Raw genomic sequence first — 16,748 nt, 5'->3', positions numbered from 1 at the left:
ATGATCCCCCTTCAATCTTTCTTTTCCTGCCTCCTGGTTTTACTTGGACTTCTGGTTTGATGCTGGTTTCTCCCTTAAACTTCACTGTTACAACAATAACGACTTAATTTTTATAGCGCCTTTAAGTGCTTTGATGTAAAAGCAAAAGCATACATACGAAGGAATAAAGAACACAAAGTCAAAATAACTCCAACAATAAAATAACAAGAACCCAAACAACATAACAGACCATGTTCCCATCTTCTTGTGAGTGACGTCATGCTCGGGGGGGAGGCTCATATATTATTATCATGTCCTGATAGACTGACAAATGACGGTCATGTCACTGCTCCCTGAATGTTAAGCAGTAGTTTAAAAAGTAGTGAGAGTAGATATTTAAAACGTAGTGCTTCTATAACCTTTGAGTCCTCTTGAAGTTACAAATCTCTGTCTTCACGACTGCTTAATTTTGGAGCCATATGTGTTATTGCTTTGATGCATTCAGCACTTGGTTATGATTATTTGTTAGCTTGTTTAGAGGCAATGTGGCTAACAAGAGTCAGCACTTAAACACCCCATTAAGAACAAAGCTGTTCACTGATTGGCCAAACCGAGTGAAAACATCATATCTGCAACATTATTTAGATAAGTTTGGACGTTACGATCTACTAGTTAAGATGAACCTTACAGCTCTGTGGTGAAACCAAACAATGACACAACTTAAGTTACAAACTCCCTAGTTTCAATGTATGGTTTAGGGTGGACGTCACACCCTAACTTATAGGTATATGATATATTATATATTATTATACATATATTTTCTCCTCGCTTCTAACCCATTTCATCCCGGTATGATCGTAAAGCTAGATGTGAGGAAAAGTCTTCCATTTTTCCTGACTGGAGTCAGACTGACATTCAGAAAGGAGGATGGGTATTGTAAAAGAGGAGATATTGTGATTGGTGTTGGGAAATGCAGACCCAGTCTGGCATGAAGAGAGAAAAAGTGACTCTGCAGATTCAGACAGCACAGGGGGGGAGGGGAGGTGAGGTCAGCAGAAAGTCAGACTGAGTCCAGACTAAAAGCCTGAGGCTGAAACAGCAGCATGAGGTCACCGTAACTATAAAACACTTTTACAGTGGTACATGAGTCTGTAAAAAACATCATATCACTGATGTATACAGCATTTAAAGACTATACACCAGATACAGTTTGATGCTGGAGTAACATGGGATGAAGGGAGTTTTCTGCATTGATAAAAAGCAAAGTAGTTGTCTAACATGACTGAGACAGAAATCCTACCTAGCTTAATTTATGTAAGGTCTAGATTCATGAGGGATAATTAAAGTAGCAGGTGGGTATGAAAATTAGAATCATAACAGGGTGAGCGGGTGAAGTGGAAGATATCTCCTCAGCCTTATGGGATTCTTATTTGCATGCTCCCCTGTTCAAGTGCCCAGTTTATTATTTGGCTACCAACTAAAGACAACAACACAAAATATTTATTTAAAGATGATTTTATTGATAAAAAAAATGATTCATCTATGTAGTATAAAAATGTCCCTCTGCCTCCAAAGCTGGAAGCATGTCTTGCAGGCCCCGATGGAAACAGCAAAGTCTCTTTGAGCTTTCAGTCTTGGCTTTGGAAAAACCTGAAGGGCCCCACCTGAAGCTCAAAATGCCCTTTACAATTTTATTGCCAAACAAGCTTTAAAAGTGATCAGTCAAATCTTTAAATCAATTCTAAAACAGACAGAAACACACAGAGGGAAGCGATGTTGGGAATGATGTGATGTCTATTATCATCAGTAAGAAGCTGAGCTGCTGCATCCTGGACCCGTCTGAGGCGAGGAAGTGAGTTTTTCGGTGATACCGGAGAGGAGGGACTCTGTAGTGATTATAATTTCCTTAATTTGACACTTTCCAGACTTCAAGCTTTGTTTTTTTAATCTTTAAAATTGTTATATATTGATATAATGAGTTCTTTCCAGCCCTTCAGTTCAACAGATTACACAGCGAGGTCGTCAGTTTTAATCTGCTGATGTGGACTAACCTATAATCTCTGTCACCTTCATTCAACCTTACCCGAAAGGTTCACACATGAGGCTTTGTGGTTGTGCATGTAATTGATTTCATATAACAGTGAGTGTAGACTGTATGTGCATATGGCAGTGGGAATGATTGCATTTATTGTTAAGAACAAAGACGATAGAGCAGGTCAGCAGAGGTCAAACTGAGAGAGGACGGAGAGTGAGAACAGTGTGTGAATAAAATCAGTTTTGATGTGTTTCTAATGTTAGAATAGTTGTTGATTAAAGAGAGTGTGAAAAGATGTGTTTCTGCAACATGTGATGCACAGTTCCCACATTTATCAAACTTTGTAATGTACCCATGAAGAAAGAAAGAAAGATCTAAGTGGGACAGATAATCCACCAAGGCTTCATAACGAACCGAAAAATATTTGAGCACCTCTCTGAAACGAGAACATTTGTAGCTCATTTGTGGGCGCCCTAACTTTAGTGAGATTATATGTAATCAAGAGATGCTCAACACTCCTGTGAGGAGTTTTTAACTGGTTGTGAAACGAACTTAACTTTATACTGATGTCTTTTCATGGATCATAAAAGCAAGTACAATATAAATAATAGAGTTGGGATTTGGAGTGTTGGGAAGAAGTGGCGTGTGATTCACGGAGGAACTAGGTTGGCCATGCATGTTGAGTTTTGTTGATTGAAACATGTCCGAAATGATCGATCGATTATAAAAGAAAGCAGGTGTTAAAGGCTTAAATCATCATGATGAAATGAAAGCTGCTGATTTGTCACTTCATACCTCTATTTAGCTGAACAGACATGTTCTTTGTCTCTAACACAAACTATCCTTCTCCGTCTGTCTTGCAGGGCCTTGTACACATATGAGGACGAGAGCAATGATTTGATACTGGCATCATCAGGAGGTGAGTCTAAGCTTTTCTAAACCAGTAAAATAATTTAATTTCTTCCTCTCTTGCTGTTTTAACGGACCCAGCTCTTCAGAAACACGCTAACATCATGTGTGAGATGGTTGTAATTTGCAGGTTTGATGAGCTCTGCAGGTTCTTTTGTTGCATTGGGGGAAAGAAATTAGCATGTTCTCTTAGAGCTGATTGTCTTTTTAGCCGTCAGAGGGCTGGAGTCATTATTACTGCAGATAATGAAGCGCTGCATGATCATTATAATTTAATGAGAATACTCCTTATTTCCTACACACACACACTCACACACTCATACTCCCTGCAGACAGATTTCCAGACTGTTATTGTGTCACGGTTTTGTCCGGACGAATGCAGACAAATTAGCAAATAGGCCCTAAACTAAAATCACTCTGAGGCACATTTATCTTGTTTTTATTATGTGTATGTGGTTTATTTGTCTCTGGTGGTGAAAGGACAAACGTTTACCATATTATTCTGAGAAATTAGAAAAAAAAACATAATCAGGGCATCTTTTAAAGCATTAAAACGTTTAAATATCTCAACAGAGGCATGTAAACAAGGACACATTCAAGGGTCAAGGCTTTCTGCACAAATTGTGACTTCGTAGGAAATAAACTAAATATTAAAATTGTATTGTATTTGTTGTTAGGATGACTGATTTGGAGTGCTAACAGAATAATAATGTTTTGCCACAGTGTTAACAGGCAGAGATGAAATGTGCCGTCTTTCCCCGGATTGATTTAGTAGGACATGTGTGATCGGGTTGTCCCTGGCATCGCTCTTGCTATTAAGAATTTTTATCCGAATCATCAGCATGAGATCTGGGTGATAAATGAGAAAGCCTGGTGAAAATCTGCTATAATAACCTCACTATACGTCATACATACTTATTCCCCGGCTCTCTTATCACAGAGGTTATTCACTTTCACTAACATGAGCAACACAAACTGATCATACGTCATGTCAAATCAATCCGTGGGAAAGAGTTCAGACACATTTAGCTTCTGCTTGTTGACACCATAGACCGTAAGGTAAGGGGAAACCGTTAGCTTCCATTAGCATCAAAATCAGCAGGCTACGGATGTTTACATATTGGATCCTGTCCATCTTAATGAGCAAGGAGTGGAGCAGGTGAGAGAAACTTTAGGTTAGTGATCTCTACAAAGAAACTTAACCCATGAGCGGTGGTGATGATAGCAGCAGGGTTCAAAGTTGTGACATTAGTTTATTTTTAAAGGTGTGTGAACCACAGAGCTCAGAGAAGAAGGAGAGCTGAATGAGGACAGTTTCATGTTCAATCCACCGCAACAGGCAGACAAGAATCCATCACCATGGAATGCTAACTGACGAGGAATCACTGGGACTATTTTTAAAAATTGTAAACATAAATTATTTTAAATCAATAAAATAATCTCTAACCAATGTGTTTAACAACGTATTTGTATTTTAAGTTAGTAGCCGGGTAATAAGCGGGATAATGTATGGTTAGCAGGTAGGTATGGGAAATAGAATCCAGGTTCAGGGTGGACGAGCTCCCTCAGCTTTGCTGACATACTCTGCTACAAATATTACAAATTCTGTACAGGTTGCAGCTGGATCCACATTGAAATTATTCCATGTTCAAACTGTTTTTTGGTGATAAAGAAGCTACATTTTCGTGCAATGCTAAAAACTTCAGTCATAAAATAATAAAATGACCCTTACCTAGAATAAACTACAGGAGTAGATCTGAAACTGCCTTCCATCACTGCCTGCAGGTTTTGTCAGGCAGATCAACAGCGGTGTGTTTCAGAGTGTTGAACCTATTCCTCAGATTAAGATGCTGTTCTCTTTATCTCAGTGTGTAGAGCCTCAGACATCAGTGCAGTGAATGAAGTGTACACACACACACAAACACACAAACACACAACATGAGTGTGGTCTGCTGGTTCTGAAGAGAAAAACAATAGAGGGAAGAATACTCTGAGGTTTACAGTGCAGATTGTGTTTCCTAAAATATTCACATCTCTCAGAGGAGAGACGTAGTGACACTCTTCTGTAGTAGCTCCACTTTATTCCTCTCATGTATGGTTTTATAGTCAGGACGTCTGTGCTGATGATTACATTAGACTCACAGAATAAGCCGAGCCTCATCAGAAGTGATGAAAACCAGGAGACACATCCAGCTCGTAATCAGAATTCATTAGGTCTATAAAGTCATGTCTGATGCTGGTTTGGATCTAAAAGCAGAGCTCTCTGTGTCTTTGCTGTGATATTAAAGTGCTTTCTTCTTCTGTGGTGTAGGGGGTGGTCTGCCAGAGATCACTCTGACCTTTGACAGTGGGAGGGTGATGTATGGATTCTGCAGCCTGAAGGAGCCCAACTCCGCCCTGCCACGATACATCCTCATCAACTGGGTGAGTTGACTAGGGGGAGGAAGGCGATGGAGGAGGAGCCGAATGTGGCGCTGCACATACACACACCGACACGCTCTGAAATGTCCTGAGAGGTATTAATGCATGTTACGAGAGTCATTAAGGGTCAGAGCACATTTCTAATGCAGCAGTTTGTTAAACGAGGACAGGGACAGACTCAAAACTGGAAACCTGCTTCTTTTTTCATCATCAGAGCTGCTCCATCAGCAGGAAATAAAGCTACAGCAGCAATTTAAAGGTGCAGATTTACACTCACCTTCAACTTCATTAGATACACCTGTGCAGTTTATTTCAATCCAACACAACTGCTCAAAGATTAAATAAAACTGAATTTACCTCAAAGGAAACTCTGGAGCCTGGCTGCTTCAAAATTACAGTACAAGATAAGAACATCAAATATACATGACCTGACAATCCCTCGTCTTCTGAGCAGATCATGGGAGTAAAATCACACTTAGAGCCTCTGGTAACCCAAATCAACAAAAAACATCTATGATATTTATAGTCACATTTACATACTAGTATATGTTTAAAAATGTTAGTACTGAACTTTAATCATTTTTTGAAATATTGACAGTCAAGTTTTTGATTACGTTCTAAGGCTAGGTTAAAAAAGGCGGGGTTAACTTGGATATTTATTTCTACATAAATATCTAACCAAACTTAAAAAGAAAACACTGAGTCACGTGCACACATGTTCAACAAAATGACTCCGCCTCCTGACGTGTGAGCGAACTCTTTTCTGCATCCTCTTTTACCGTTAGCTTGTTTGCTAATCACGTACATACACTGAACAAAAATATAACGCAACACTTTTGTTTTTGCTCCCATTTTTCATGAGCTGAACTCAAAGATCTCAGACTTTTTCAACATGCACAAAAGGACTATTTCTCTCAAATATGGTTCATAAATGTGTCGAAATCTGTGTTATGGCCCTTTTCCACTACACAGTTCCAGCCCTACTCGACTCGACTCAGCTCTACTCGACTCTACTCGGTTTGAATACCTTTTCCACCAGCCCGAGTAGTAGTGGGCGGGGTCGTCATAACACAGCTGCACGAAACTGCTGCACACGTCATTTTGAACGCAACACAAACACAACGATCACAAACAATGGAGGACATGGAGGCAATGGTTTACTTGTTGCTTGGTCTGTGGCTTTTTTGTCGCGAGCGAGAGCGAGAGAAGAAAGCAAAAGAAGAGCAAAAGAGTACTGATGTTGTTTTTTTAAAATGGCGGGTTTGATTCCTGTGTTGGGCATCACTTTGAACCAGAGCAGAACAGGTACGAAAAACTGGTATCTGACACGAGGTACCGCACCCGTGGAAACGCAACACAAACCAAGTAGAGTCGGCTCAAGTCGCGTAGACTAGGGCTAAGATGGGCCGGTGGAAATGGGCCATTAGTGAGCACTTCTCCTTTGCCCAGATAATCCATCCACCTCACAGGTGTTGCATATCAAGATGCAGATTAGACAACATGATTATTGCACAGATGTGCCTTAGGCTGGCCACAATAAAAGGACACTCTAAAATGTGCAGTTTTATCACACAGCACAACGCCACAGATGTCGCAAGTTTTGAGGGAGCGTGCAATTGGCTTGCTGACTGTAGGAATGTCCACCAGAGCTGTTGCCTGTGAATTGAATGTTCATTTCTCTACCATAAGCCGTCTCCAAAGGCGTTTCAGAGAATTTGGCAGTACATCCAACTGGCCTCACCATCGCAGACCACATGTAACTACTCCAGCCCAGGATCAGCTCATGAAAAATGGGAGCAAAAACAAAAGCTTAGCGTTTATATTTTTGTTCAGTGTAATCGTCCGTATAGCTGCCTCCCTGCTCTTTGCACCGCTGTGCTCGTCTGCAATCTCTGTCTGCACATCCACCGGAGAAGATGACAGCTGGTTGGCATTCTTCTATTTTCCAACTGCGGTGGATTTTGGGAAACTTTGGGCCGCGGTTTAGTTGAGCCGCAGTCGAGTGGCTGAAGCTCTCCCCCGACCTCCACTCTGTTTTTCCCCCAGGACCGGTTCACTAACTTTCCCCAGGACCGGTTAACTAACTATCCCCAAGACTGGTTCACTAACTCTCCCCGAACAGCTCAGAGTTTAGCCAAACAGTTCCATCTGACACCGGAGACGTGTCCTGCATTCTGCACTTTAACCTATTGATTGTCAGATGCTTGAGTTTTTATGTCCTTAGATTCAGAGTCAGACGGCTCAAACATGCAGGCTGTGAACTCTCTCTTGACCTGTCAATCAAAGACTTAGGCCACGCCCACACAGTCCTGAGAAATGCTCTGACTTTTAAAATAAGCTGTTTTTAAACAGAGTTTTTTCAGAGTTGTGGATGTTTATTGTCACTCAGATTGTTGTTGATGCTTAATATCACATTACATTTTGATATTCTACATGAATTTTAGATATTCAAAGTCATGTTCCCAGAAGCTTTAACTCACCTCATACATGAGAAAACCTGGCAAGGTAATCTCAAGAACCATGAGATAATCAGGCCCTTCGCTGACTTCTGTCTAAAGGAGGGATCAGGCCCAAATGATTATCTTATAGTGTGTATTCTGCTTTAGAGGACCTGAGTGATCGTGCATATGACCTGGACTTAATCAAGAAAAGTCCAGATCGTGTAAATCAAAACAACTTTAACCTAATGAGCACCAGACCAGAGCAAACTGAACCTTAATGCACCAGAAATGGACTGAAATCACACAAAAATATGTTAAAAATGAGGAAAATGTCCTTAAATGTATAACCAAGTCTGTAACACTGCAGAATCTCTCCTCGTTCTATATTGTCATCGTTCAGACACTAACAGGATGAATGAAGTGGTTAAATGTAGTAATTTAGAGATAAATATCAGTGAATTTAGACTAGACTCACTCTTTCCTGAGTCTTTCTCTCTGTAATTGCTGCTAATTGAGTTTGTATTGTGCCAGTCTGAATGAGCGGTGATTACTGAATCACATTCAGACTGTCTGAATAAACAGCTGCTCTAATGAGCGAACGCCAGCACAGACGGTGAACGAGACCTGATGACAACAGATCGAGGGAACATGACCACAGACGGACACAAAGATGAAGACAAACTGTCCTCTAAGAAGAAAAAAGATGACATGAAGTGAAGAGAAACAAGATTTGACGTCACTTCACTGTTTTTATTGTTTCTGTCTGAACAATATGAAACGGACACAGAGTCTCAAGATCGTCCCATCATCAGACGAGGAAACAATATATCACATCATTGGATGCTAACATGATGCACTGATGGACCAAACTTCTTTCTTTCTTTCTTTCTTTCTTTCTTTCTTCCTTCCCTCCTTCTTTTCTTCCTTCCTCCTTTCTTTCATCCTGTCTTTCTACCTTGTTTCCTCCCTTATTTCTTCCTTTCTGAAATTATCCTTCTATTTATTATTTTCTCTTTTTCCTTTTTCTGTTTTGTCTCTTGTTCATTTCCTTTTTCTGTCTCTTTGTTTTTCTATTTTCTTGTTCTTCTTTTGTCTTTCTCCTTCTTTATTACCTTCTTTCCTCTGTCCTTTGTTCCCTCTTATTTACTTCCTTTTACTTTCTATTTTTCTATCTTTTTCTATTTTTGTCCCTGTCTTCCCCCCTTTCGTGTTTCCTTCTACTGTCTTTCTTGCTTCTTTCTTTTTTAACTCTTGTCAGGCCCTCCTGTAAATGAGATGTTTAATATCAATGGGTTTTTCTGGTTAAATCAAGGTTATATAAAAAAAATCATTGAAATGAACTCTGGACAGCTGATGACAGAGAAAATATGGAGAGAGAGAGAGTAGTGGAAGACATGCACCATATCATGTCAGGACCAGGGATCGATCCTGTGACCAGTGGGACATGGACTGTAGCCTCTGTATATACAGTTTATTGTATATGGGGCTCCTGCTCTACCAGCTGAGTTTATCCTCTATCTTAAAGCTCTTTATGTCTGTCTTAATTCTCTCAGGTTGGAGACGACGTGCCGGATGCGAGGAAGTGTGCGTGTGCCAGCCACGTCGCCACCATCGCTGACTTCTTCCAGGTCAGACCGAACACTGTTTACATTCTTCTTCTTCTTCTTCTTCTTCTTCTTCTTCTTCTTCCTCTTCTTCTTCTTCTTCTTCTTCTTCTTCTTCTTCTTCTTCTTCTTCTGTTTTTAAATAACGAGTTTAGGATTCATATGAACAGATTTATGTCAAACTCTAAAATATATTTGTTGTGTTTTTGTGCAGCTATGATTTAATTGTAATTAGAGAACATCGGTGTCATCATGGTACTCTGTCTGAGTGTGAGTGAGTGTGTGTTTATATTTGTGAGTGTTCTTTCCAAAAAAGGGTAGTTGAAAGTCAGAGTGAGGAGAGAACTGCCAGTTACATTAATGACACTTCACACACACACACACACACACACACACACACACACGCACACACGCACACACGCACACACGCGCACACGCACACGCACACACGCACACACACACACACACACACACACACACACAAACTGTGGGAGAGAGGATTGTCATTCAGGGCTCAGCACAGAGACAGTACCTTAAAAAGAGATGGTATTGGTCACGCTCTCTCTGTCTCTGTCTCACACACACACACACACACCTAAAACACATATTTACACACACATTTACACACTTGCTCCTCTTTGATCCTCCCACAGGTTTAATGTTCTGCAGAGAGCTGGTAGAAAACAGACAAACGTTTGGTGAATGTGACACTAAGTTGAAGCAGATCATGAAAGAAACAGTTCAGATCTGATCGGTGTAAACTCTTCAGAGTTATAGAGAAAAATAAAGTCGAGTGTTCTGTAGTTTCGTAGCAATCTTAGACCTCACCGACGGCCATCATATATCATCGTCTGACAGCGATGGGCAACAGTCCTGTGGGACTGCTTCTCAGTTCTTATGGTTACGCAGCCTCCAGCCAAGACTTCCTCTGATCTGATCCATGCATCATCTCTGTTCATCTCTGTCAGGGAGTGGAAGTCACCGTCAACGCCAGCAGTCTGGAGGACATTGACGCGTCAGCCATCGGGCAGAGGCTGACCAATGGAACAGCAGCTGTGGCGAGTCCAGTCCTGAGCCGCCTGAGAACCCGTGAAGAAGAACATGGAGATGTTGTACGTCATCTTCAATCTAAACATACTGTTGATTTAACAGTTTTTGGGACCTATAGTGTTTACTCTGTCTCTGTTTGATGTTTTTCCTTATTTTCCTCTCCTGGTTCAGGGCACCGTGTACGAGAAGACCAACGCAGAGGTGGAGATGAAGAAAATCAATAGAGAGGAGTTTTGGGAGCAGGCCAAGGTGGGTGTAGAAAACAAAAAAGTGGGGAACTCAAAAGGTTCTACTCTGATTTGAAATTTAGTAGTTCTTAAAAACACTCAAGTAAAGACACAAATAATGACAATATGATAAAAAAAGAAACAGAAAAAAATAAAATAATAATTTCAAAAGTTTCCTAGTTAGGAAAAACTGGAGAGGACCCAATTGCAGATTAAAATATAAGGAATTAATAAACTGCTTCTTTAGCATCTCTTATGATTTAAAAAAGTTAAGAAGTGATTTATATGGGTTTTAATAATTTTCACAGCACCTAAAAACTGAGTTCCCCCCGCCATATACGGAAAAAAGAAGAAGCGGAACGTTAGAGCTGTGCATTGTGGGAAACAGTACGAGAGAGACTGGTCTGATGCATACTGAGACATTTTCCCGAATCAGTACGACATCCGGGTGGTTTTGGCATACTGCAGATTTTGCTCTTGTTCACATACAACACACATGAATTTTGTCCAAATCAGTACGTACTGCTAGTATAGTTGGCGGGTTTCGAAAACAACCAGAGACTAAATACAAACGAGACACAGGTGGAAACACTCAGCACATAATCAGAATGGAGGGAAAACTCCGGAAGTAAAACTAAACCAGAAACACAGGGAGGATTAATTCAAAATAAAAACAGGAAACACGACAGACAAGAAACACACAAGGAATACAACACAAGACAAGGTACTGAAAGACACAAGGAGGACTTAAGAAACGTACAAAATAACCTGGAAATCTAATAGAAAGAAGAACAAGGAAAATACAACATTAAAACAAAAGTATCTCATGGCAAAAAGAGGGAAATCAATACAAATATCCCAAAACAAACAGAGAAAAATAAAATAAAATTGACAGATGATTCATTTATAAAAAATGAAATTGACAGATAATTTATTAAAAATAAAAGTGACAGATAATTTATTTATAAAAATAAAATTGACAGATAATTTACAGCAATAATGAGAGAAAAAAATATATTATACACATACCCATACACACATATGCATATTTATGTACACAAAAGTACATTAACATGTACACATATTAAAGAAATATAAATGAAAGAATAAATAAATTAATAGAATGAAATAAAATAGAATAAAGAAAGGCTGTGTTGATTTTCAACACTGTTAAACACAAGACAAAGAGTAGAAAAGGGTCTATTACATCCTATGGTCTCACAATAAGGGCTGTTAATATAAAGGAGAAACTTTTCCCACTTTAAGTCGTATTTATCTAACCAGTCTAACAATGAAAAGGAAACACGTTCCTATTCCACCACCCTGGCGAGAAGGTGATGCCTATCAGTGACAGATGGTGTGTGAGATGACTCCCATTGTTGATCGAGCAACCTTCTACCCAAGCAGTCAGGACACACTATATAAGTGGGTGTCTTTAAAAGTGGATTGGTCCCCCAGAACAAATAATGGGATGCAGTAGGGGACTGCCTGACAAATGATTCTCTGATAGATTAATGCACTCATCTCCAGAAGCGACTGAGTGTACCATGGTCAGGGCACTTCCGGCACACTGGGTCTCCTTTAAGCTTAGCCCTAAATAATCAAGATGGCGTCCAGAACTCAAGAGGTGTTTTAAGTTTATGCTCAACAGCGTATAGTTCACAGAAATCTCAGTACATGGGGTTTGGAGTAAAGTGAAGAGCAAAGTCAAACAGCTTCTGAGTCCTGCAGCTGTGTTGGCCATAACAAGTTCAGACAAAATGTAAAATGACAGTCTGCTTGATAGAGCTGCAGGGTTTCCACTGGATCTGCCCTTCACTGGAAATCTGAGGCTTCCAACATAAAACCAACTAAAGTTCAGCATCAGAGCTCAAATCATTAAACCCAGTGGATACACTGACAACAGCCATGCTCAAGAATTCATCTTCAATAATCCATCACACCAAATGTCAACATTTTTCCTTTCAGCGTCTCGTTTGCTGCCTTCTCTCTGTTTGATATCGTGCTTTGTCGATTCAAAGAAGGCGCATGTTTACAGCATTTTCAAGAATCATTAATGTAAACACAACCAACACCCTCAACAAACACCCACAGATCCTCAGCTTAACACTACACACGTGTGAAATCCATAACTCGAGTTGTGCAGCATACTGAAGGGTTCTGAATATAAGTTACACTTGTGTAAAAGATGCAGACTCTATGAATAAGTTATGATTTTTAGATTTTGGTTGAGTTTATTTTACTGCAACACTTTCTAAACTTCTACACTACCTCTCAGCATGAAAATATCTTATATTATGTACTCCTGTCCTCTTCAGCGTGAGGAGGAGATCAGGAAGGAGGATGAGAAAAAGAAGGCAGCAGAGGAACGGCAGCGCTACGAGGAGGAGCGGATGGAGCTGGAGAGGAAAGAGCAGGAGAGCCGGGAGAAGAGGTACCGCGAGAGGGAGCGTCAGATCGAGGAGCACAGGTGAGGAGTCAATCAATACATGAGGTGCTGGTTGTTGATATTAACCCTGGAGACAAACACAGGTGGGTTATGATCAGTGAAAACCTTCACACGTGATCTGATCCACCTCAGAGCCTCAGAGTGCTGTGAGGCAAACAATAATGCACGGGCCTCGTTTTCAGTGGTCAAGTATCTGAGCTGTTGTTTCATTCCTTTCTTTCTTTCTTTTTTCTTTCTGACATTTTCCTTTTCTTTCTTCCTTTCCTTATTTATTTTTTCCTTTTTCTTTGTTGTCTCTTCTTTGTTTTTCTGTCTTTTTTCTTTTCTTGTTTTTCTTTCTTTTTTCTCCTTCTTCATCACCTTCTTTCCTCTTCTTTGTTTCCTCTCCTTTATTTGCTTTAACTAGAAATTTTCCATCCTTCCCTTCTGTCTTTGTTCATTCTGTCCACTTTTATTTCTTTCTTTCTTTCTTTCTTCCTTCCCTCCTTTCTCTCTCTATTTTTTCTTTCTGACATTTTCCTTCTGTTTCTTCTTTTCCTTCAATATTTCCTTTTCTTTGTTTCTCTCTTTTTCATTATCTTGTTTTTCTTTCTTTTTTCTCCTTCATTACCTTATTTTCTCTTTTGTTTGATCCTCTCATTATTTGCTTTCACTATCATTTTTCTGTCTTACCCTCCCTCCTTTCATTCTTCCTTTCTTCCTCCTTAATCTAATTTTTCGCTTTCTTTCTTCCCACCTTCCTTCATACTTTCTTTCTTTCATCCTTTCTGTCTTTCTTTCTATCTTGCTCTAGTTATTGCTTCTTTTCTTTCTCCTTCTTTCTTTCTTTTATTCTTTTCTTTCTTTCCTTTCTTTCTTTCTTTCTTTCTTTCTTTCTTTATTTCTTTCTTTCTTTCTTTCTTTCTTTCTTTCTTTCCTTTCTTTCTGTCTTTCTTTCTTTCATTCCTTCTTTCTTTCTTTTTTTCAGTCTTTCAGTCCTTCTTTCTTTCTTTTGTTACTTTATTTTTTCTTTCTTCCTTCCCTCCCTCTTCTGTCTCTTTCTTTCTACTCTATTTTTGCTCTCTTTCCTTCTTTCCTTCATTCTGTCTTTCATTCTTTCAGTTTTCTTCCCTCTTCTTACATTAATTCTTCTTTTCTTCTTTTTCTGTCCTTTCTTTCTTCCCTCCTTTCTTTTCCTCCATCATGTTTCTTATATTTCCTCTTATAAATCTCTACCTCTGTCAGGAGAGCTGTTCCTCTGAGTGTGAAATAAACATAATGCACATATCAGAATGTGTCTCAGTAAACAAAGGTTGTAAAGTGTCGTCTGTGTGTTTGTGTGATTGAGCAGGAAGCAACTTGTGGAGGAGGAAGAGGCCAGAGAGAGGTTGCGGAATCAGACCACCCTCGTAAGTGTCTTTCTTTCTTTCTGTCTTGGTCGTATCATTAAATTTGACTCTACTGGACGTGAATCATTCATCAAAAGTTTAAAAACCCAACACACCTTCAGAACACTCAGCAACATTAACTCCCCGTTCATCTTCCACACAAAGTACCACATGTTCCTAGATCTGAAGCCAGAGCTTGTTTACAACACTCGGTCACAAAAGCCTGCGGATTTTTAGTAAGTATGACTCTGACTCCCACAGACTTGGTCCTTTGTGTTGGACGGGCTGTTCAGTTGTCTTGAATGTGTTTCATTGGAGTCAATTTAGTTGTCTTAAATCACCATGGAGACTGGTTCTGCATGCCTCTGGGTTTCTGTGCTGGATTCAAACTGTGATGCGGAGATGAAATCAATTTGTGTGTCAGTGGGGTTTGTGTTTGAAAACAGTGATTATAAGCTGTGCGAGTTAAGCAGTGCGAGTATGTTCAGGCCATATTTGTGTGTGTGTGTGTGTGTGTGTGTGTGTGTGTGTGTGTGTGTGTGTGTGTGTGTGTGTGTGTGTGTGTGTGTGTGCGTGTGTGTGGTTTAGTTTTACGAGCAGAGATAAAACTATCAGAACATTTTTGCAATCAGCTGCCTGCAGCGTCCTAACACAGCTGTGATTTCTCAGATTATCTCCAGAACATCTTTAACTCTGTTCTGAGTTAACACAAACAAACACACTACATAAGAAACACACACACATGCTGAAAAACACACACAGGTTTCACCACTTGGCTTAACAATGCAAATAAACCTGTGTGTTGGAAGTGACAGAAGAAACCAGCATGTTTGCAGTGAAGCTACTTCTTAAATCCCACAAACGTAATCAATCTTTATTTATATTGTGCCAAATCACTACAAAAGTTATCCTCTCTCAAGCAGGGCAGATCTAGACCGTACTCTATGTTCTATTATTAACAAAGGACCCAACATCAGACAGTATAAGACCAGTCACCTCTTACAGAAAGGATCAGTCTGATCTCGTCTTAATCCACCATGAGCAGAGCACTTGCAGCATTTAGCAATTTACAGCGGCAAGGACAAACTTCCTTTAACAGGCAGAAACCTCAGCAGGACCAGACTCATGTTAGACACACATCTGCTGAGACCAGTTGGAGGAGAGGGATAGAGGAGAGTGAAGAGGTAAGATGATAGTGGTGTGACGACTAGTAGTAGTTGTGCAGCTGGAGTTCTGGCACATCCACAGCAGCAGAGATCCAGAGGAACCTACGAGACAAACAAGCTCAGGGACTCTAGAAAGGTCTATGGTTAGTCACTTTAATTGGACAGGAAGAGTTAAGGCTTTTAATCCTCAGCCCTGACAATTTGGGATTAAAATTGAAGTTATAAGCATTCTGTTATGAAAAAGTCTAGTTTTAAGTCATGGAAACTGAGAGCAGAAAATGCATTTGCTTCAAAACATAACGCTGCTGGTTTTTACAGTAAACACACACTACTTGCACTCTTATGAACAGGATAGGCACTCAGTGAAGAAACCCATCCCACTATGTCCTTATCCCAGTATTTACTGATACATGGCCCCTAATGTCCCCCAGACCCAGACATGAAGAGAGAGAGGCAGCACGAGCCACTCCATCACTGGGATTAGCAGTGGGCACCTTCTCTTCATGGAGAGGCTTCATAGTTAGCTCCAGCGTCCGAGACCCACCCCCTCCATGCCAGCTCTCACTGCCCATCATACTCCACACTTGAAAAGGAAGAGAAAAAACAAAGAGGAGAGTCTCTTGAAGGATGTTAGAAAGAGGACAGGAAAGCCAGTTTGGGTACAGCTGACACTGCCGGCTCTAAATCCCCCTACTCGTCCATTTTCTGTAAAGGGGAGTCTGTAGAGATGTTAAAAAGACCGACAGGGAAGGCAGAGCCAAGGAGAGACGCTTGTTTGAGTTAGAGCTCACCCCTGCAAGGTTAGACCATTCGTGTCCCCCTGCTCCCTCATTTTCATGTAGAAAGAGAGGTGGATAAGAGAGAGTGAAAACAAAGAGGAGTGCATAAGAGAGAGGACAGGAAAAGCAGAGCTAAGAGAGAGGCCTGTTTGGGTTACAGCTGGACACTGCTGGGTCAGATCTACACTTATATCCCTCATTTTTATAAGGAACGAGAGAAGAGAGAGAGGAAAACAGGAAAGAGTACAGAGAGGGATTAGAAAGAAGAAATGGAAAAAGAGCTTAAGCCAGAAGTGTGTGCAGGCTAGTGCTCACTGTAGA

At 40.3% G+C, this 16,748-nt stretch overlaps 1 protein-coding gene across 2 annotated transcripts in view; it reads left to right on the top strand.

Annotated features, from left to right (window-relative positions):
- dbn1 (drebrin 1) overlaps positions 1 to 16,748 on the top strand; it is a 137,174-nt gene that overhangs the window by 97,007 nt on the left and 23,419 nt on the right. For both annotated transcript variants that reach the window (XM_034684198.1, XM_034684199.1), the window contains exons 2-8: positions 2,878 to 2,933; positions 5,235 to 5,347; positions 9,339 to 9,413; positions 10,358 to 10,501; positions 10,611 to 10,688; positions 12,985 to 13,136; positions 14,446 to 14,503. In XM_034684198.1, the coding sequence (XP_034540089.1) occupies positions 2,878 to 2,933; positions 5,235 to 5,347; positions 9,339 to 9,413; positions 10,358 to 10,501; positions 10,611 to 10,688; positions 12,985 to 13,136; positions 14,446 to 14,503 (676 nt within the window). The remainder of the gene's footprint in view (positions 1 to 2,877; positions 2,934 to 5,234; positions 5,348 to 9,338; positions 9,414 to 10,357; positions 10,502 to 10,610; positions 10,689 to 12,984; positions 13,137 to 14,445; positions 14,504 to 16,748) is intronic.

The sequence above is a fragment of the Notolabrus celidotus genome, chromosome 5 (genome assembly GCF_009762535.1).
Source record: "Notolabrus celidotus isolate fNotCel1 chromosome 5, fNotCel1.pri, whole genome shotgun sequence".
Taxonomy (NCBI): Eukaryota; Metazoa; Chordata; class Actinopteri; order Labriformes; family Labridae; genus Notolabrus; species Notolabrus celidotus.
This window is presented reverse-complemented; position numbering and strand designations above follow the sequence as displayed.